The 20,534-nt window shown below is 47.7% G+C and overlaps 1 protein-coding gene across 8 annotated transcripts in view; it reads left to right on the top strand.

The window, feature by feature from the left end:
- The window catches only part of RALGDS (ral guanine nucleotide dissociation stimulator), a 104,325-nt gene extending 84,741 nt beyond the window's left edge, over positions 1–19,584 (top strand). For 4 of the 8 annotated variants that reach the window (XM_061604237.1, XM_061604231.1, XM_061604235.1 and 1 more), the window contains exons 6-19: positions 459–580; positions 1,770–1,985; positions 2,949–3,052; positions 4,467–4,551; positions 7,811–7,888; positions 8,663–8,752; positions 9,461–9,493; positions 10,247–10,368; positions 11,490–11,585; positions 11,887–12,088; positions 12,513–12,599; positions 12,725–12,970; positions 14,007–14,121; positions 16,532–19,584. In XM_061604237.1, the coding sequence (XP_061460221.1) occupies positions 459–580; positions 1,770–1,985; positions 2,949–3,052; positions 4,467–4,551; positions 7,811–7,888; positions 8,663–8,752; positions 9,461–9,493; positions 10,247–10,368; positions 11,490–11,585; positions 11,887–12,088; positions 12,513–12,599; positions 12,725–12,970; positions 14,007–14,121; positions 16,532–16,707 (1,772 nt within the window). In that variant the 3' untranslated portion in view covers positions 16,708–19,584. The remainder of the gene's footprint in view (positions 1–458; positions 581–1,769; positions 1,986–2,948; positions 3,053–4,466; positions 4,552–7,810; positions 7,889–8,662; positions 8,753–9,460; positions 9,494–10,246; positions 10,369–11,489; positions 11,586–11,886; positions 12,089–12,512; positions 12,600–12,724; positions 12,971–14,006; positions 14,122–16,531) is intronic. The other 4 variants (XM_061604236.1, XM_061604230.1, XM_061604232.1 and 1 more) reach the window with 3 other exon arrangements.
- Positions 19,585–20,534: the final 950 nt, after the last annotated feature.

The raw sequence follows: 20,534 nt of genomic DNA, 5'->3' as shown, positions 1-20,534 counted from the left end.
GGTCTTGCCGGACCGCGAAATGATTTCCTTGCCTGTTGTAGCGGTTGTAACTCGCCTGTGCTAGATGCTGTGTGATTTTTTTAATTGCATTTTTATTGCTCCTGTTCTTTCTTAAGTTGCATTTTACCATCGTAGTTTGCCTCCCGTAGAACTGTGATAAAATAAAATGCCTGGTGAGAAACAAAAAGGAGCAATAAGAATACAGTAAAAAAACAATATGAATATTTAACGCGGACATGCTGCAGACCACCTGAATGAAGCTCGTGGACCACAGGTGGCCCACAGACCGTGGCTTGCAAACCCTTGACCCGCCTTCTGTCTGAGACGCTTGTTCTTTGACGCTTTTTCTGTAGCCCTTCTGATCTGTGCTTGGCAGGGTGTTAAGGGTGGCATGGCAAACTGCTTGGCCTCCCAGCTTATCGCTCAGTGCCTTCATTCTGTCCCCGTCTCTCTTCCAGCCGTGGACCCAGCTAGCTGCACTCTGCAGCTCGAGGAGGAGAACGGGCTGGGTGAAAGCAAGCTCAATTTCCTCTCGTTCTCTCCAGAGATGGTGGCTGAACAATTCACACTGATGGACGCTGTGAGTGCCAATTCTCTCTCTCTCTCTCTCTCTCTCTCTCTCTGTTTCTCATATATCTCTAGGTTAGATTACTGCAATGCATTATATGTCAGGCTGCCCTTGAAGACTGTTCAAAAACAGCAGCCGGATTTGCAGCTGGGACTAGACAGTCTGAGTATATAGCGCCAATCCTGGCCCGACTGCACGGGCTGCTGATTGGTCTGTGGGCTGAATTCACTTTGAACTTATAAAGCTTTAGTTGGCTCAGGACCTCAAGGACCGTCTCTTCCCATATGAATCTCCTCGCTGTGGTCATCATCAGAGGCCCTTCTCTGGTGCGGAGGGTGGTGATGAGAGAACAGGGCTTTTCAGTGTTGGCTTCTCATCTGTGGAACGCTCTCCCCAGGGAAACTTGCCTGGCGGCCAAGAGTCTCAGCCTTTTAGATGTCAGGCAAAAACAATCCTGTTTGGCCAGGCTTTTGGATCTTCATTTAGATCATTCTTCAGTATTCGGTGTTCCTCTTTTAGTTGGATCTGGCAGGATCCATCCTTTTTGTTCCTGTTGATGGGTGAACACCTTTAGCAACTTAAAGGAATTTTATTATAGTTTTAAATTTTTATCTGTACTCTGCTTGTTTGTTTTTTAATCAAGGGGTTTATAGATTTTCTCAATAAATACATTTTACATTTTATTTTTGTGTTTATTCTGTGGTATTTGAATGTTGCCAAGTTGTACTGTGTTTTTGATTGCCTTGTAAGTTGCTTTGAGACGTTCTGTACAAAGAGACAAAGAAACATAACAATAACAATAATATATGTTCTACTTAGAATAGACCCGTTGAGATTAATGCACATGACTTATTTGGGTTCATTCATTTTAATGGGTCTGCTGAGTCAGACGTAGTTGGAGACAACCCATTGATGTTGACATTCGCTGGGCTGAAATCTGTTTCAGCAGGCCTGTCCAGACGCAACGTAGTTATATTTGTGTGAAACGTGTTGTTGATGTTGCCACTGTCCGTACATTGTTTTCAGTTGGTTTGTGGATCTTAGTCATGCATTACATACCATTTTATTTGTAAACGGCGTGGAGGATTTTTTGCTATTGTTACTTTTCTCAGGCGGTGTATACTTTTTGTAAATAAATCAATGACATCAGCCAGCATCCCTGCGGTGCCTTGACCCTTGTCCCGATGCTTCCTTCTTGCAGGAGCTCTTCAAGAAGGCGGTGCCGTACCATTGCCTCGGGTGCATTTGGTCCCAGCGGGACAAGAAAGGCAAAGAGCACCTCGCGCCCACCATCCGGGCCACTGTTGCGCAGTTCAATAGCGTCACCAATTGCGTCATTTCAACTTGCCTCGGGGACCGGGCACTAAAGCCACAGCAGAGAGCCAAGGTGGTGGACCACTGGATCCAAGTTGCGCGGGTAGGTTCCTTGTCTGTAAACACACACACCCCAACACATGCCCCGGCTCATCTTTCCCCACCACCACCACCTCAAATAGTTTATTTGACATGAGACTCGCAATCTGGAGTAAGTCTTGGAACGTGGCATTTGAAGAATTCGTTTTGGGGTGTTTTTAAAAAAAATCAAGTTTCTAACCCTCATTATATGTGTTGGACACGCCCTTTCTGTACAAGGAATTGTATTCAACTAAGTCTTATTCAGAGTAGACCCACTGAAATTAATGTCATGTCACTTAACTTCAATGGGTTTGCTCTGAGTAGGGCTAGCATTTCTGGAAGAAACCTTTTGCTGAAATTGGCACTATTTTAAGTTGTACTATCATTTCACCCATCCAAATGCCGTTATCATCTTTTTTGGCGGGGAAGGGGCATGTTTGGAAACCTGTGGTTCATAATGAGCTATTTATTTATTACATTGATTGATTTCCTCCAAGGAGCTCAAGGCAGCTTACAAAATGGTTCTTGCCCTCTCCATTTTTCCCCCTCACAACAACCCTATGAGGTAGGGCTAGGCCATGAGAACAGCGACTGGCCCAAGTGAAGTTCATGGCTGTGTGGCGGTTTGAACCCCGTGTCTCTCAGGGCCTTCTCCAACTCTCTAACCACTACACTGTGCTACCAACCTGTCTATTAACTGCAGCAAGGCTTGTCATAGCCAAAACGTGCTCCAGTCCCTTGCTTGTCTGTGACCAAGGAACGTCTTGCTGATTTCAATTTGCATTTCATTTTGATTCCAGTGCTTGGGTTTCCTGCATGCAAATGATCTATTTGCTGCAGAATGTAAACAGTGCCAGGGATTAGGGTGGTGCGATCCAGGAAGCGGAGGTCTAATCCTTAACCCACAGTATGATTTCAGCCTGTGCGTGTGTCTCACATCATCTTGGCTCCTGCTAACTCCCACGCTTTCCTCGTGTTCTTCCAGGAATGCCGGATCTTAAAGAACTTCTCGTCACTCCGTGCCATTCTTTCTGCCCTGCAATGCAATGCAATCCACAGGCTGAAGAAAACGTGGGATGAGGTCTCCCGGTGAGTAGGGTGAAGGAGGAATTGGGGGGTGGGGAAAAAGCAGGTGTCCTGTGAATCCCCTCCTTTGTTAATGCTGAAGCCTCCAGCTCAGATCTCACCTCTGCCACACGCACGCTGGGCAGCTTTAAGCTAGACAAGTATCCTCTCATCCTTGTATCTGCAATTCATGGCTAATCTTATCGGCCCGCCTTAACAGGTCCATGGCTGTTGTAAGGATTTCTGAAATCCTTCAGTGCGAAGTGCTTTCTGCACTCGGTAATCATCATAGCTTTTCTATGCATTTCAAGCAGTGTTATATTGCTTGAAACAGCCATGGCTTCCCCCAAAGGATCCTGAAGACGGTAGTTTGTGAAGGATGCTGAGAATGGATAAGAGACTCCTATTCCCCTCACAGAGCTACAGTGGCCAAAGTGGTTTAACAAATGATCCCTCTTCCCAGAGAGCTCTGTCCTATTCCCCTTTCTGTGGTGGTGGTGAAACATAGAAATCCCTGAGAATTTAAGATACGTCATATTATACTAAATGTAGTTGGCCCTGGAAAAATAAATACTCGCTTTCTGTTATGCTATGGACTGAGACCTCATTGCCCTGGCTACGTTGGAACACGTGGATACTTATTTGGACATCTGGAGGGCTTCTATTAACTTACATGCTTAACTCAAGAAGCATATACTGATGGTTACGGTGTCCGTAATGTAAACTGATGGTGGTTTATTGCTATCATTAGTAATATTCATATATTATTTCTTTGTCTTTCTTTCTTTTTAATTTTTCTGCCTTTTAAATATTTTATTTTATTTTAATATTCTTAATATTTTTAATACTTGAACTTATTTTAACATATTTCACTTGTAGCTAATAATGTTTTAGGATGTTGAATGTTTGAAATGTATGTTTTGATGTTTTTATTGTGATTTTATTGTATTTTATAGTTGTAATAATTTTATGCTGTGCACCGCCCAGAGAGCCTTTGGGCTTTGGGCGGTATAAAAATTGAACAAAATAAAATAAAATAAATAAATTTCATTATTCCCCCCCCTTTCCTTTTATTATTAAATTTGCAAATAAATAAAAACCTTTAAATTTGCAAATAAGTAAAAACAGCCAGGAGCATTGTGAGGAATTCTGTCGGCAGCTAGCTAGAACACAGGGAGTGTTTGGAATAAAAGGGACTATGAAACAGGGCAGATGTTCACATTTAGTTGTTTGTTTCGTTTCCTACAAAGCATCTTCAAGCGATTTCACAATGTTGTAGAAACCACGTACAGAACAACTGCATATACGTAACAACAATTTCAAATCCAGTACAGATACCGACTGGGATTTGATAAAAGACAAACCAACTTCACTTAGAAGGGCTTGTTGAACAAAGAAATGCCTTGTTTTAGAGATACCTTTGTCCCCGTCTTCACAGGGAAAGCTTCCGCACTTTTCACGAGCTGTCGGAAATCTTCTCAGATGAGAATAACCATTCCTTGAGCCGGGAGCTTCTCATCAAGGTATCTAATTTTAAAAAGTATATATTAATAATGAAAAGTTAAGAAATCTGCAACTCGTGTCTGCTTGATCTGTTTATTCCCAGCGATGTCTGAAAGCTGCCTCCGTTTGTGATGGGTTGGGGTGCTGGTGGGGGTGACTAATCAAGGAGAACCATTAACCATTTTGTGTGAAGGTGGGTGTGACATTTTATAGAGGGATGGGGGCTGATTCGGAAGCCACTTTCAATCCAAACATACCTTTTCTGCTGTGGGAGTGAGAGAGAAACAGCATCCACAACTTTGCATTAAAAGCCCCACTGTGTGCAGCGCTGATTGGCTAGTGTCTGTGTTGCTTGCAGTTGGTTGCCTGGCCTGTTTATCTGGTGTCAGAGGAAAGTTGCAAAGCTTGGCTCCCACCCCTCTTTACTTTACTCCTCCCTTCACCCTTAGAGACGTTTCGTCAAATCTCTCCTCTTGTTTCTTTCCCACCAATTAATGGATTCAATCGAAATACGTTAGGAATTCTGCAAAGATACAGCAAAGTTGTCTTTCAGAGGGTCTCAAAGGAGGAGGCCTCTTTGTCTTAAAGGTGGGCTGAAAAATTGCCAGGCAGTTTTGCGGTCCTTGTAGCAAAGGGGTGGGGCATCCCCAGAGTCGGGGGCTGATTGGTAACCCCAGCCCTCAAGTGTGTACAAAAGATCTTTAGGTGGAAAAGAAACTCTAAAGGGGTGGTGGAAGAGAATCAGAAAGGCTAGGCTAGGACAGAGCATGCTCAGTGGGCATGGAATGCTGACTGGCTGTTGCCAGGGCGGGGAAGTGGAATGGAGTATCTTGGAAGAGACTGGCTGGCTGGAACCCTGGACAGGAGAGTGCAAGTCCTGCTTGTATTTCTTTTTCATTTATTTATAAAGGTATTTAAGTATCTCCTCTTACGATCCATCTCAAGGCGGTGTGTGCAAATTAAAACGATAACATCAGAATAACCTAAACAAAAATGCAACTGCGAACTCAAAGACACCATTAATTCATGCCTGATACTAAACACACACAAAGGTTTTGAGTGACGCTTTTGAACAAGTGGTGAAATACCATCGGTGTTGGTGCTAGGAGCTCCAAGGGAGGCTGTTCATTTGTCCGGGGGTGGGGGCAGGCACAGAGAAGGTTCTGCCGCTGGTTGCTCCCCAACCGAGATTGTGGCACAGCCTAGAGGGCCTCTGCAGTCGAACGCAATGCTCGACCAGGGCAGGAGGCAGAGTGGCCCACCTGCAGACATCCTGGTCCCAAGATTTTCAGGGCTTTTGTAGCTTAAAACCAAAACCTTGACAGCCATTGTACATTTATTGAGCTTAACGGAACAAGTTAAAAAAAAACACAAAACCTATTCGCTCCCACGGGAGGCTGTGGTGGCCATCAACTTGGGGGACTTTCAAAGAGGATGAGACAAATTCCTGGAGGAGAAGGCTGCCAACGACTACTAACCATGCCTCCGCGGGCACAGGCATCGTGCTTGTGAATATCAGTTGCTGGAAACTGCAGGAGGGGAGAGTGTGTTCTTGTGCCCGGGTCCTCTTTGTGGGCTTTCCACTGGGACATCTGCTTGGCCACTGTGAGAACGGGACACTGGGCTCTATGAGCTGCTGGCCTGATCCTGCAGGGCTCTTACAGCTTTATTTTTCCCCACCCTCTAATTCAGCTCTGTTCCTTAGCTGACTCTAACACCCCCTCCCTCTTTCTCCCTGCCCCTGAGTTTCCGAACGGCTGGCAAACTAGGTCCTTCTGGAAGCAACCCGAGTGTCTGAACCCTTTGCCGACCTGCTGTGTCAATACAGCCAGAGTCTTGCTAGTAGATCCTGATCTACTCCTCTTCCCCGTGCCTTCTGGAGGATTTCTTTTCCTGCCGGGAACGGGCCGCTTCCCCTTTAAAGGCTCTTGTGCCAAGCTGGCAGGGGGGAGGGGAGGCAGCTGTTTACACTTGGCTGGTGCTGACGGTGCTGTTTCTCTGCTTCACTTCAGAGGCTCCGGCGCCTCCTGGGTTTGGCAGCCGAGGAATCCCCTGTGCGGGTGAGAGATAAGTGGAAGAAGGGAACGCCCAGGAGCAAAAGGCAGCTAGTATGTGTGTCCGCAGAGGGGATTCCCTTCTCTTATCTCTTTGGAGCAAAGGTAGCAAGAGCCAAAGACTGGGCTCTCCCAGAATCACTCCTTGCTCTCTTTTCTTGAATGCCTTCTGATCTGTCCACAATTCTGTAAACAGCAGGGCTCCTCGGGATGACCTGGTTCGTTGAGCTTTTCTCCTGATTTGTTTGCACAAAGCTTACGAGGAGGTTGGGTGCCTTTTATTGAGCACGTCTTTCTTTCTTATTTATTTATTTATTTATTAAATTTCTGTACCGCTCCATAGCCGAAGCTCTCTGGGCTGTTTACAACATAAAAATCAAATACAATATATAGTATACAATTCATATTTAGTACAATTAAAAGGAAAAATACATCACATTGTAAATAAACATAAGTGAACAATAAATCTCAACAATGTACATAACAAAATAAATAAAACAAACTGAACATAATAATTATAAAAATATCTAAAAATATTCTCCAGTGTTCCATTCCTGCATTTATATCTTGCCTTTCTGCTGAGGAGTTGTACGTGGTTTGCCCCTGTCCCCATTTTATCCTCACAACAACCCTGTGAGGTAGGTTAGGCTGAGAGACGGTGACTGGCCCAAAGTCACCCAGTGAGCTTTGTGGCCAAGTGGAGATTCGCACTCCCAGGTCAGGGTCTGACACCCTAACCAGTACATCACACTGCCTCTATTTGTTCCAATCTGTATGTGGAGCAGATACATCCTTCGTTCATCCAGATTTGCTTGTGGGGTTTTTATATGTCTTCCCTATAACCCAGTCGTTCCCAAACCTTTTCCTCCTATGGACCACTTGAAAATTGCTGAGGGGCTTGGCAGATGACTTAAAAGTTTTTTGGCCTGTTGTAGCAATTGCAATGCTGTGGTTGATGCTGTACAGTTTTTAACTGGGCTTTTGTTGCTGCTTTTATTTCTCATATATTGTATTTCATTGCATTACAAACTGAATCCCACAGACTTCAGATTGCAATGCATTGAAATAAAATATTTAATAAATAAAAGGAAGGAATAAAAATGCAGTTAAAAATCAACACTGATGGCTTTGGCGGTAAGCTGCAGTGCTCTCGTGGAAGGAAAGCTGTGTGTCTGAACTCTTGCCTAACTGCTCCCTCTCTCACTCGCTTTTCCTGGGAACGCAGGAGGGGACCTCCAAGTTCGCCACCCTGGAGATTAACCCAAAGAGGGCTCAGAAACGGCAGCAGCAGCAGCGGGAGATGGTGAGTCCAGTGTGGCCCTGTGTGCCTTCTACCAAATCAGAGAATCAGTCCATGCTGTGCTGACTGGCAGCAGCTTTTCCAGTGCTTGGTCAGAGAGACGCGTCTTTCCCAACACCTGCCACTTCCATCTGTTACATTGGTGGACTCCAGCCCCAGCAGCCAGCATGGCCAATGGTCAGGGACGATGGGAGGTGGGGTCCGGCAATGTCCAGAAGGCCCGAGGGGTTTCTCATCTTTGACCTAAGAAGGAGCGTTCCCTACTGCATGTAAGACATGGAAGAATGCCTTATTTAGAAGAGGTGTTCCTGCATGCAGTGGCAGGAGTGCCTCTTCTTAGATCAGGGGTGGGAGATCTATGGCTCTCCTGGAAACGCAGGAGGGGACCTCCAAGTTGGCCACCCTGGAGATTAACCCAAAGAGCGTTGGCCTCCAGGTCTCATCAGCCCCGCCAGTATGGCCAATGGATGATGGGAGTTGTAGTCCAGCAACATCTGGAGGGCCAGAGGTTGCCCCCCTAATATTTGCCTTAATTGGAGATAATACCTTGAGTAGAATAATAGAATCGTAGAGTTGGAAGGGGTCCTATAAGGCCATCAAGTCCAACCCCCTGCTGGATGCTGTCCAGCTGCCTCTTGAAGGCCTCCAGGGTTGAATAGCTGGATCTAGGTAGGCCTTCCACAGGCAACGCCATGTGCTCCAATCCCAATGCTGCCATCTTGGGCCTCTCTGGGCACGGTGGCTCCTCTCTGTGATCTTAACCCCTTTTCCCGTCAGCAGGGCGTAATGCAAGGCACCATCCCTTACCTGGGTACCTTTCTCACTGACTTGGTGATGCTGGACACGGCCGTGAAGGACTACCTGGACGTAAGTTTTGCCAACCTTCCCCCTCCCTTCCCTCTTTTAATTGAACAAGATATTCTTTCCTTTGCCTCCTTTCCTGTTGTGCTTGTGGGAGGTAGGCTGGATTTAAAAAAAAAATCAAATGGCACGCTGCCACGCCATGTTTCCGTAATGGAAGCTTGTGCGCCCTCCCTTTAAAGACGTCTTGCACAAAAGCAGATCTGTTTGTGTGGTCACACTGCCCCCTGGTGGGCAGTTGTTGTTTCCATCAGCGGTCAGATTTAAAGGGCACGGATGCATTCTTATAGTTGAAAACTGAATCAGCAGGTGTACATGGTTACAAGCCTGAACAGCGCCAGCAAATTAAGAATGGTTCCTGCCTGCAAGGTTGCCGTTGTAAATCTGAAATCCTGTACCACTGAAAAAAATGTGTCTTGGGGTTCACTCTTTTGTCTGCCTATCTAGATATCCTGTATGTTGGAGGTGGCTAATCTTTTGTCCTCCTGGTATTGCTGGACTTGTTCATTCCCAGCACCTGATATTCACAGGTAGACTGTGTATGCAACTGGAGGTTCTGTTTGATAGATCTGGATACCTCTAACCCAGTGGAGACTGGTGGTGCCGATGTCAGCTGGACAGTGAATCCGCTCTGGGTTTTAGTCTGCACTTTCAGGGAGCTTATCAATATGCTGAAACCTGTTCCCAAACCTATTGCTTTTCTTTCTCTTTCAGGGCGGCCTGATCAACTTTGAGAAAAGGAGGAAGGTGAGAGAGCTCGTAATGCATAAAAAATGTTTTCTCGGTGGCTTAAGATCGCAATAAATCACAGGTGTAAGCAATGAGCTATGGCAGAGAATAAAATCAGTATAACAAAACAAAACTTCCAAAACAACCCACAGAAGAATGAGCATGCTCAGTGACCACAGAATGGCTGGCTGGCTGGGGGAGGATGGAATGGTATATACGGAAGAGGGCATGGCTGGCTGGAACCCGAAATAGGAGGCTCTCTGCACTGCAACATTTTGCTTCGAGTCTCACATGTTTCTCACTATGGATTAAACTTACTCCTGCTTTCCGGTGCCCTGTCTAACAAGTGCCAATTCCACCGGAATAACAGGCAGACACGCACCGGGCGCTGATTTAATTAAAGTTTTGTTCTAGTTTTCTTTCATTAACATTTTAAAACGGCTTAAATAAGCTTTTAGCCTCTGAGGGGACTTGCGTTTACATTCCGGACGTTCATAGAATCATAGAATAGTAGAGTTGGAAGGGGCCTATAAGGCCATCAAGTCCAACCCCCTGCACAATGCAGGAATCCAAATCAATGTTCATTTATCCTTCACCCCCACCCTCCCAGCTCGGGGTGATGGGGGTTGTAGTCCAAAACGTCTCAAGGACACCAGGTTGGGGGCTGGGGGAAGGCTGGTCCTAGGCCCTCTTCCCAGAACTAGCTAGCTCCAGGCTAGCAGTAAGACAAATGGCAGGTCACGTTTCACCCTGCCTCTCTGCCCCCTGCAGGAGTTTGAAGTCATCGCCCAGATCAAACTGCTCCAGTCGGCTTGCAATAACTACAGCTTCACACAGGAGGACCGCTTCGTGGCCTGGTTCCACAGCATGGAGCGGCTCAGCGAGGCAGAGAGGTTAGTGTTTCGTCCCACCCCACCCCAGATCCCTCACACAGACACCCCCACCCCACTTCCTATCCGTCCAAGCATTCTGAATTTCGGTCTACAGTGCCTTTGCTAACTGCTGGAAATCACCAGTGGTGACCTGGTTGGCCACTGTGAGAACAGGGATGTTGGACTAGATGGGCCACTGGCCAGATCCAGCAGCCAGGCTCTTCTTATGCCCTGTGTTTGGTAAGAGACTCCTATGCCATCCTCACTGCCATTCCTCTTGAGGACCAGAAACTTACCCCCTCCTTTAAGAAAAAACAAACCATGGAGCTAAGCTGAGATTGTGTACCATGTCACATGTTCATGGAGCGTGCAATGTTTGCTTTGCCCTGGCCATGTCCCGGTGAGGCAGAGGTGGGGAACTTTTCTCAGCCCGGGGTCTGCGTTCTGCCACAATCAACCTTCTGAGGGCTGCAGGTCAGTGATGGGTGGGGCCAGAGGCAATAGTGGGTGGAGCCATTGATGTAACTCTCACCTTTGTATGGTTGGCTACATTCCATCCACAGATCAGAGATATCTACCCCCCCCCCAAAAATATTCCCCATACTTCACCCAGGCAAGTCATAGACATGATCCCATTTCAAGGACACAGCCTGGTAGGTGCAGAACAGGCCTGTGGAGGGGGCGTGGCCTGTGGAGGGGCGTGGCCTGTGGAGGGGCGTGGCCTGTGGAGGGGGGGCACGGGGAGAATCCTAAGGGCCGGACAGAGAAGCCTGGAGGGCCAGATCAGGCCCCTAGCCCTGCGGTAGGCACAAAAGAACATATTGATGTAAGAACTAGTAGATATCATCTAATTATTAGGAATTTATTAGGGAAGTGTTGCCGGTTATTGTATTGCCATTGAAAGTTGTTTTTGCTGCTTTTTAATAATGCTAATACTTTGTTATCTAATTTTTGTAAATTGTACTGTTTTTCTTGATGTGCAGTCGGTATTTCTGTTTATGTTTTGTAAGCCGCCTTGAGGGCCTTTTGGCCAAAAGGCAGCATAGAAATAAACCGTAAATATAACAAATATAAATATAAAAAGAAAAGCCTGTGAGACGAGGAGCGCTTTCCAAATGCTGTTTTTCCAAACGCTGTTTCAGCTACGGCCTGTCATGCGAGATTGAGCCGCTGTCGGAGTCGGCCAGTAACACTCTGAAGTCCAAGAAAAACACGGGCATCATCAAGCGCTGGAGCGAGTGAGTCCTTGCAGACCCCAGCTCTGGGCCCATGTTGCTCTGGGATACTCCCTGAGCTTTCGGGTTAAGCAGGGTACAAATGGAAACGGGCAAGTTAGAACTGGAGAGTCGCCTGGAGAGACGTCAGCAGCTGCTAGCCACAACGGCTGTGCCGTGACGCCACTGTCGGAGGCGCTATGCTTCTGAATACCAGTTGCTGGGAATCGTGGGTGGGGAGAGGGCTTATGCCTTGTATCGAGGCAGGCTGTGGACGGAGCGATCGAGGCCCCCCTTCCTTTATCTTATTCTGGGCTCCTTTCAGCCGGCAGGCCCCCAGCACCGAGTCCTGCGCTGGCGGCAGCTCTCACTCAAAATCGTTTGACCAGCTGAAGTGCGGGCCATACTTGTGCAGTGGGGATGCGGCCGACTCCCTCAGCGTCACCTCGGCTGGCTCCAGCAGCTCTGATGTGGAAGAGATAAACTTCAGCTTCGTCCCGGACTCTCCGGAGGGCCAAGAGAAGAAGGTACACGAGAGCCTCTCACTGGGCCCTGCTCGTGCCTGGGGGGGGCAGGCGTCAGGTGTGCCCCGTTATCAGGGGAGAGGCTGACCTTTCGCTTTGGGGGTGGGGATGACTGGAGTGGGCAGGTGTTGGGAATCCCAAATGCCTTTAGTGCCGAGTCTTCCTTTCCACCAGTTGTCAGCAGGGAGCAGACTCCTGCTTGGCATGGAGGGCGTTGGTGGGGGTGGAGTTTGGGGGGATTTCCCACCCCTCCTACCCTTGAAGTGGGAGGAGCCTGTGTTGAACCAAGCCCCCACCCCTCCTACCCTTCAAGTGGGAGGAGCCTGTGTTGAGCTGAGCCCCCCTCCTACCCTTCAAGTGGGAGGAGTCTGTGTTTTGCAGTGGGCTGGGCCGCGTGTCTGAAATGTCATTTTTCCCACCCCATTAGTGCTCTCTTCCCGCCCTGGATGTCCAGACGTGCAGCTCCGCTTCTGGCCAGGAGGGGTTGCCACTGAGCACTGCTTGTAGTAGAAAGGTGACTTTTATCAATAAGGCATAATAGACACCAGCAAATTCCCCCCACACCCTTTTCTCTGTTACCCCAACGTGCTTCAGTAACGCTCTTTAATTCTCCTCCCCGTCCTCCTTTTCCCTCCGCAGTTCTGGGAATCCACCTCTCTTTCCTCCTTGGATACGTCGGGAATTGGCTCGAGTTCGAGCAGTGCCTCGTCGTCGTCTGTCTCCTCCACGCCGGTGACGGCCTGCCGCACGCACAAGCGCTCCGTCTCGGGCATCTCGAGCTACTCTTCCCTCTCGCTGCCCCTCTACAACCAGCAGGTCGACGACTGTTGCATCATCCGAGTCAGCTTGGCCGTTGATAACGGCAACATGTACAAAAGCATTCTAGTGAGTGGCCTATCTTTGGATGGGGGTGTGTGGAGGTGCAGGGAAGTAGGGTGCTCTCACTCTAAAGTCTTCTGACCAGGTGTAGCACGGCCAGAATAATAACAATTGTTGTTGTTGTCGTCATCATTCTCAATAATAATATTATTTTTGTCAGTCGCCTCTCACCCGGCATGAGAGTCCCAAGGCGGATTACGTAGATCTAAAAATACACAGCATACATAAAACCAGAAATTTGAAAGCACTAAACCATACCAAAAACCACACATAAACAAATCCTTAAAAATATCAGTATAATGCCAGTAAAGGGTAGAAATTTAACCAAACACTTGCGTAAAAAGATGGGTCTTCGGCAGCCATTGAAAAACGAGTAGAGACGGGGCTGATCTTATCTCACAAGGGAGGGCATTCCGTAGTCTAGGGGGCCACGACGGAGAAGGCTTTACCTGTGTGGCGGGGACGTGGCCAATTACGATTTGAATTCTGGAGGGTTTATGGAGGCGAAGAGCTTATCAATGCATATGTAAAAAGCCAGCCTCCATCTCCCCCCCGACCACATTTCATCACACTTATAAAAAGAGCCCATCTAGTCCAGCGTCCTGTTCGCAAAGCAGGCAACCAGGTGTCCCAATAGGAAGCCCACAAACAAAACCTGAGCACAACAGCAGCTCTTCCTCTGCTGCGGTTTCCAGCAATTGATATTCAGAATCACACTGCCTTTGCCTGTAGAGGCAGAGCATAGCTATTACGGCTACTAGCCACTGATAGCCTTCTCCTCCAGGAATTTGTCTTATAATCTTCTTTCCAAGCCCTCCAAGGTTGAGCAGGACTAGGGCCAGCCCAGGACATTTTGTTGCATAAGGGCACGATGGGAACCCCTCCCCTTCCAGAGGTCATTTGACTACAACACACATCATCCCTAACCATTGGCCATGCTGGCTGTGGGGGCTGATGGGCGTTAGCCTTCTGCGTTCAAGCATAAACGTTAGCCTAATCGTGTCATCTTTTTCTTTTCTTTTTTTGATGTAACGTTTTCCAGGTAACCAGCCAGGACAAAACCCCCGTTGTGATCCGGAAGGCGATGGCCAAACACAATCTAGATGGGGACCGGCCAGAGGACTACGAGCTCATTCAGATCATCTCGGAAGAAAGAGGTAAGGTACTAGAGGAGACCCAACATGTCTCTTCTTGTTGTTGCTTTCTTTCAAATCAATAGCTGCTTTGCTTACATTGGCAGTATTCGGCCAAGTTGTTGTTGTTAGATTTATATCCCACCCTTTCTCCCAGTAGGAGCCCAGGGCAGGGTTGGTTGGTTTGTTTGTTATTTGATTTATTTTCCGCCCTTCCTCCAGGCAGGAGCCCAGGGCAGCAAACAAAAGCACTAAAAACTATAAAACATCATAAAACCAAACTTTAAAATGCATTAAAACAAAACATATTTTAAAATGTTTCTTAAAAAAAAAAGCTTTCAAAACATCTTCTAAGATTAAAAACGTTTTTAAAAAGGTTAAAAAGTTCTTGCAGGGGTTTTTTCCCCCTTCTCCCATGTTCTCTTTAGGATCCACTCCTTCTCCCCATATCCTTTTGGGTGCCTTCTGCTTTCTTCCTTTCCAGATCCTGCCTTTGCTTCTTCCTAAGCCCGTTCATTCATTCATTCATTCATTACATTTATATCCCACTTTTCCTCCAAAGGTATCAAGGTGGCGTACAAACATGGTTCTCTTTCTCCTGAATTTTATCATCACAACAACGCTGTGGGGTAGGCTAGGCTGAGAGAGAATGATTGGCCCAAGGTCACCCTGTGAGCTTTATGGCCAAGCTGGGATTTGAACCCCGGTCTCCCAGGTTCCCCTCTGATGCTGTAACCGCTACACCACATTAGCTACATTTTTGCCTGCCCCTTCCTTGGCAAGGGCCGCGGCTCAGTGGCAGAGCATCTGCTTTGTGTGCAGAAGGTCCTAGCTTAATTCCCCAATGTCATCTCCAGGTAGGGCTGGCAGAGACACTTCTTTGTAACCTTGGAGAGCCGCTGCCAGTCTAAGCTGGTGTGCTAAGCTAAATGGACCACTGGTCTGACTCAGTATAAGGCAATTTCCTATCTTCACATCTGCTTTGTGTGCATCAGGTCCCAGGTTCAATCCCTGACAACTGCATTTAGGACTGGGAGAAACATGTCTGAAACCCTGGAGAGCTGCTGTCAGTCAGTGTAGACAATACTGAGCTAGGTGGACCTATGCTCTGACTCTGTACAAGGCAGCTTCCTCCATCCGTAGGATTGGAGTATTCAGACAGCAGCAGCTAGAGAACATTCTACCTGCTTTTGCCCCCCTCTCTGACATCAGGGCAGCTCAGCCAATCACAGCCAGGGGCTTCTCCATTATCACAGAAACCTCCTTGCTGTGTTGCAGTAGAGATCACCTGGATGTAGCTGTGCCCACTTGTAGCGCTGGCTCCCTTGGACAAACAGACTAAACCCAAATGGCAAGGGGCAAATCCTTGTCGGGTTTAACTTCTCTTTTTTTCGTCCTGGGCTGAAGCAAAACCTCCGCCACTACTAGCGGCCGGCCAAGTAGGAACGAAACCTCCTTACGATTTACTACCGAGCTGGCCTTGAAAATTTTGTTGGAAATCCTGAAAATAAAATAAATGCTCTTGTTTATTGTGTTTGTTTGGCAAGGTTTATATACCGCCTCACCAACAAAAAGACTCTGAAGCGTTTCACAGAAGACAATATAAAATATTTGTAAGGAAATTATAGGGCCGCCTGATCCATTACATCCCTGACCGATTGCTAAGATCTTTGGGGGGAGTCCTTGTCGATGGTCCCACGTAGCTCACAAGCACGGCTGGTAAGTACCAGAATCCGTGCATTCGGTGTTGTGGGCCCAAGTCCGTGGAACTACCTCCCAACTTAGATCAGATAGGCACCCTCTATGCTGAATTTCAGTCGTGTGACAAAGTCTTCCTTGTTCCAGCAAGCATTTTTAAGGTAGCACCTGGCTTTATGGTGCCTTTCTCGTTGCTTTACTCTCTGTCCGGTTTTTCTTTTTATGTGCACTGCCTTGAAAAGGCCAACGATAAATAACACTGATAAAACAAAAATAGGTAACAGACGGCAGTTTTTCAAACAAACATGCAGAAAAGAAACCACATTTCATGTCTGAGTAGGCTTAGCAAAACAAAAAAGTGTTTAGCAGGCACCAAAAAGAATACAGTGACAGCACCTGCCTAATATCAATGGGCAGGGAGTTTCAGAGTGTAGGTCCTGCCATGGTGAAAGTTCGATCCCTTGCAAGTGCAGAATGACCATTATGTGTCGCTTGTAAGAGTGCCAGCTCTGCAGAGTGAAGCGGGGGAGTGGGCACAGGCGGCCTGGGCTGTTAGCCCCTCCCATTTTAGCCCCACCCCTTTCCATTTTAGGCCATGCCCCTCCTTTCAAAGACAAATGTATTTATTTACTGGGCTTCATCTCCTACCATCCCTGACCTTTGGCCACGCTGGCTGGGGCTGATAATCTAGTCCTGGAAAGCTGATCCTTTTTTTCCCCGTTCCTTGCACTCCCAGAATTGAAAATCCCCGACAACGCCAACGTCTTCTACGCTATGAACTCTGCCGCCAACTACGACTTCGTCCTCAAGAAGAGAGGCTTCTCCAAGGCCGTCAAGATCAAGCACGGTTCCAGCTCCACCTTGCCACGGATGAAACAGAAAGGCCTCAAAATCGCCAAAGGCATCTTCTGATCCTGAGGGGGGGCCATGGGCCCCCTCTTGACGGGCTTTGGGGCCCCTCCGCTCGCCATCACGGCCACGGTTCCGCTCTTGGCTACCAGTCTGTCTTAAATGCTGCAGGGGCGCGAGATGACGTGGTTGTGCCGGCTGCCTTTTCTCCATCCCGCCCGAAAAGTTGGGGAATCAACAGAACCACAAAAGTTGGAAGTAGGGAACCCCTTAGCAGCTACTCTGCTCATTCACGTCGTTCCTCGCTCACCCTCACTGTGTCAACAGCAGCTGCCCCCTTGCCTTCAATCAGGTCTGCGTCTCTTCTTTTTCTATGAGGAGGGCTTTTCTATTTTTTAAACCAACGTTCCAAGGTGCAAGGGACCCCACCAACCATAACCTGCCTTATGCGTCTACACTGACAATTGCCGTGCTGCTAAGGGGGGGTGTCTGTTTTCTGCTTTCTCTGCTAACAGACCGGAGGGGTGGCCGGAGGCCAGGTATCGACGGGGAAAGGGCCAGCTTCCATCGTCTCCCTTGGCCCTGGACGCCGTTCCTCCTTGGTTGTCCCTGGTCAAGCAAACTCTCACTGCCCAGAATCCTCTGGGATTGTTTCTGAAATGCACTTTGACCTTAGGGGAGATTGAAACCGGAACACTCCTGTTGCTCTCCCGTCCCTCCGTTGCCACCTGCATTGCCTAGCACTGGTGAACCTTAGGGACTCTGTGGACGTTGTATGTGGATTTAGGCCACCAGAGAAGGTGGATTGCCTGTGCCGCAATAGGGTCAACCCACTCCAACTCTTCTAACTTTCCAAAACGTTTTTCTTTTTTGCAACAGCCTGCACCAAAGATCAGAACGGCAGTGTGTTTCTTTCTAAGACAAACCCCACTGCTGGCCAACTAGGGCAGGATTAAAAAGGCCAGTTTCTGTACAGATACACATTGTAAATAAAGACTTTGGGTGAAGCGAGGAAAGAGGTGGTGGCGGGGAAGTGATTTGCTCTAAAGGGTTGTGGTGAAACCACCCCCTCCCTCTTGTAAAGTGCCACTGTTTTTTGTGTGTTTTTAATGGACCGAGAACTTCTGACCGTGAAGTAGGATCTGTGGACTGTTGTCTGATGTGATCAGATTTTTTTTGTAAAAAAAAAAACTCAAAATGAATTTACTAATGTCCCCCCCCAATATTTATTGCTTGTAAATACTCAGTTGGATTTGTACATTTTACTAACACTGTTTAAATATCCGTTAGTGTGGTCACTTTGGATTTTGTTTTTTGTTTTCAATTGTGAGAGAACTGTGGGGGGGAGTGAATGAGGATGCTGTAAGTCCTTTGTTTAAAACTAGCAGAAGTTTCAAAAAGGAGCAGGTTGAAAGGGCTTTTTAGAGCATTGCTGGGGAACCTGTGCACTGTTGCTGGGCTCCCAACTTCCATAATCCGACTGGCTATGCTGGCTGCTGATTGGCTATGCTGCCCATGGAAGGTGGAGTCCAACACTACTTGGAGGACCACAAATGTCCCCCAGCCCTCACTTTACAAGAAATATTACTTTTCAGTTTTGTTTTTTTACCACTAAAAGGACGTTTTTCACTAATTTGCTAAACTGAAACACTAAGCAGAGCTATTAGCCTGTTTTCCTAATAGATAGTCCCCAAGCTCAAATTACAGCGGGCTCCTTTCTTCTGTGTATGTGTGTGTGTGTGGGGGGGTCTGTGATTGGTAGGATTGGAGGTGCTGAATAGACCAGAGCTCTCTTCTTATCCATGTCTTCTCCTAGAAGTGACGGAACTAGATTCCTGACCCCTTGGGACTTCTGTTGAACAGCTCCAGTGATAACTTTGCACAAGGTAACTGAACCGGAAAGTTGTGGGGGTTGTTTGGAAGAGATGGCATTTAACCCATGGGAACGAATGAGATGTAAGTAGCTTGAGAACTGAGAATCTGTACCGTATTTTTTGTTGTTGGAGCAGGACTAGCCAAGATGGATGTCGATGAGCCTCCTGCCTTCCATCGACCGTAGGCCTATGGGCATTTGGCAACAGCTGTACGCCCCCATCTTCGCTAAGCCTTCTGAGGGAGCTTCCCTAAACTAATCCTCAAAAGTCATCTGCTTTCTTGGGGTGTTTATAGGCAGGGTCTGTTTAAATGTACCTTCCCTCCCTGCGCCCCGGCCACCAAAATACCATCTCTGAAAGGTAACGGCGTTTACTCTGCCTATGAAGGGAGCGATATATTGTCTCCTGGAGGGTAAGAGGCGGCTGTGCATCTTTCCTGCCCGCTCGCTTTCCGGTGTTGCTTCTGCACAGCAGGTTTTTATTTCTGCTTTTAGTTGCTCACAAAACACTAAGGGATGCTCCTCCCCTCCCTGCTGCCTCCTTTATAGAACTGCCGCTTGCTCCTCTCTCTTGCCGTTGGCGGCCTTAGGCGAGAGTCTGCCTTTCCTCTTGGCTTTCCCTTACATCCCGTTTTGTGGCTGGCTGGGAGGAAGGGGGGATCTGTGGCCTTTTATCGTGAGCCATGCTCATGGACTCTCTCTCTGTGGATCAGCCAGTGCGGAAGAACCTTTGCCTGGACAAAGGCTGAGTCCTTGCAGAAAAAGCAGGGGAGGGGAATCTCTGAATTGTGCCACTGGCACTAAGGTTATGCTTGACCCTTTTTGCACACACTTTTTAAAAATACTTATTTCCCTCTGTCCTTCCTCACTGGACAAGCACTTCACTCTGAGGCTTTTACTTAACAGCTGCTTTTCCTAGAGCGTGTCAGCAGAGTCCACAGGGGTGTATGCGTGTGTGTGATTGGTTGATGTCGGTAGCTGTAACTGAGGCATATTTTGTACCGATTTCCATGAAGTAGTGATGAAATTAGCCTTTTTTTCTTCCCAATAAAATTCCAATGTTTTGATCTTTTTGTTTTGTGCGACTTCTAGGCACTTATTTGCTCCGTGACTGCATGTCCCGCGAGAGAACAATCTCTGCCCCCCCCCCTCAAATAAGATGCGATTGCTGGCAAAGGGGAGTCTAGAGTACTGCCTCTGGGAGGGAAAGGCTACACAACGCAGATCTGGACACTTCTACAGGGCCGTTTATTCAGGGCTGTACACTTGAGGCTGTCCCATCCTTCTATTTCTCATTTAATATGGAAACGGTAAAAATACAGGACGGCGTTCAGATGGGAATGAGATGTGGGCACTGCTCATGTAAAATGTGCTTAACGCAAGCCACAATAAACTGCTCACACCCTTTAGTTTGGGGTGGCAATGGGGAAGGGTTTAAGATGGAGCTTTAAAAACTATGCAGACGGGTGCAGGGGGGTACTCTCCTCCTCCCCTCTGGTACTACTAAAACAAAACTGATTAGCAGGTGGGCGAGAGGAACTGCTGCTACTTTCTCTTGCATTGCATGCAGTTAAAACCTTTAGGGTTGCATCCAGCTCAAGCGACACTCAAAATAGATGCACTGGTTTTCATAGGCCCAAGTCTAGGGACCTGGTGGCCAGCTTGCTCTTTCAGGGTGGTTGTGTTGGGCTTCCAAGACTGCAAAATGTTCCTTGGGAGGACACACACACCCTTTGCAATTGGCACATTCAGTCACACTCCTACACCCAGAGATGCACGTTCAGAACCGGCTGTGACCTCTTGCGGTTCTCGCCCCCCCCCAGTGCGTTGTGTGAATGGTATGTGCCACATCCCGTTTGGTCCCCATTTCCTGCCAAGCGAGGTGTCATTTGCAAGCACGGATGAAAAACTCGCAGGTAGCCTCTACTGGGCCAGGTGCCATTGCCAGCCCTCTAAAGCCGGTGCTCCAGCTGTTGCTGAACTAGAATTCCCACCATCCCAGACCATTGGCCATGTA

The sequence above is a fragment of the Rhineura floridana genome, chromosome 20 (assembly GCF_030035675.1).
Source record: "Rhineura floridana isolate rRhiFlo1 chromosome 20, rRhiFlo1.hap2, whole genome shotgun sequence".
NCBI classification, from domain to species: domain Eukaryota; kingdom Metazoa; phylum Chordata; class Lepidosauria; order Squamata; family Rhineuridae; genus Rhineura; species Rhineura floridana.
This window is presented reverse-complemented; position numbering and strand designations above follow the sequence as displayed.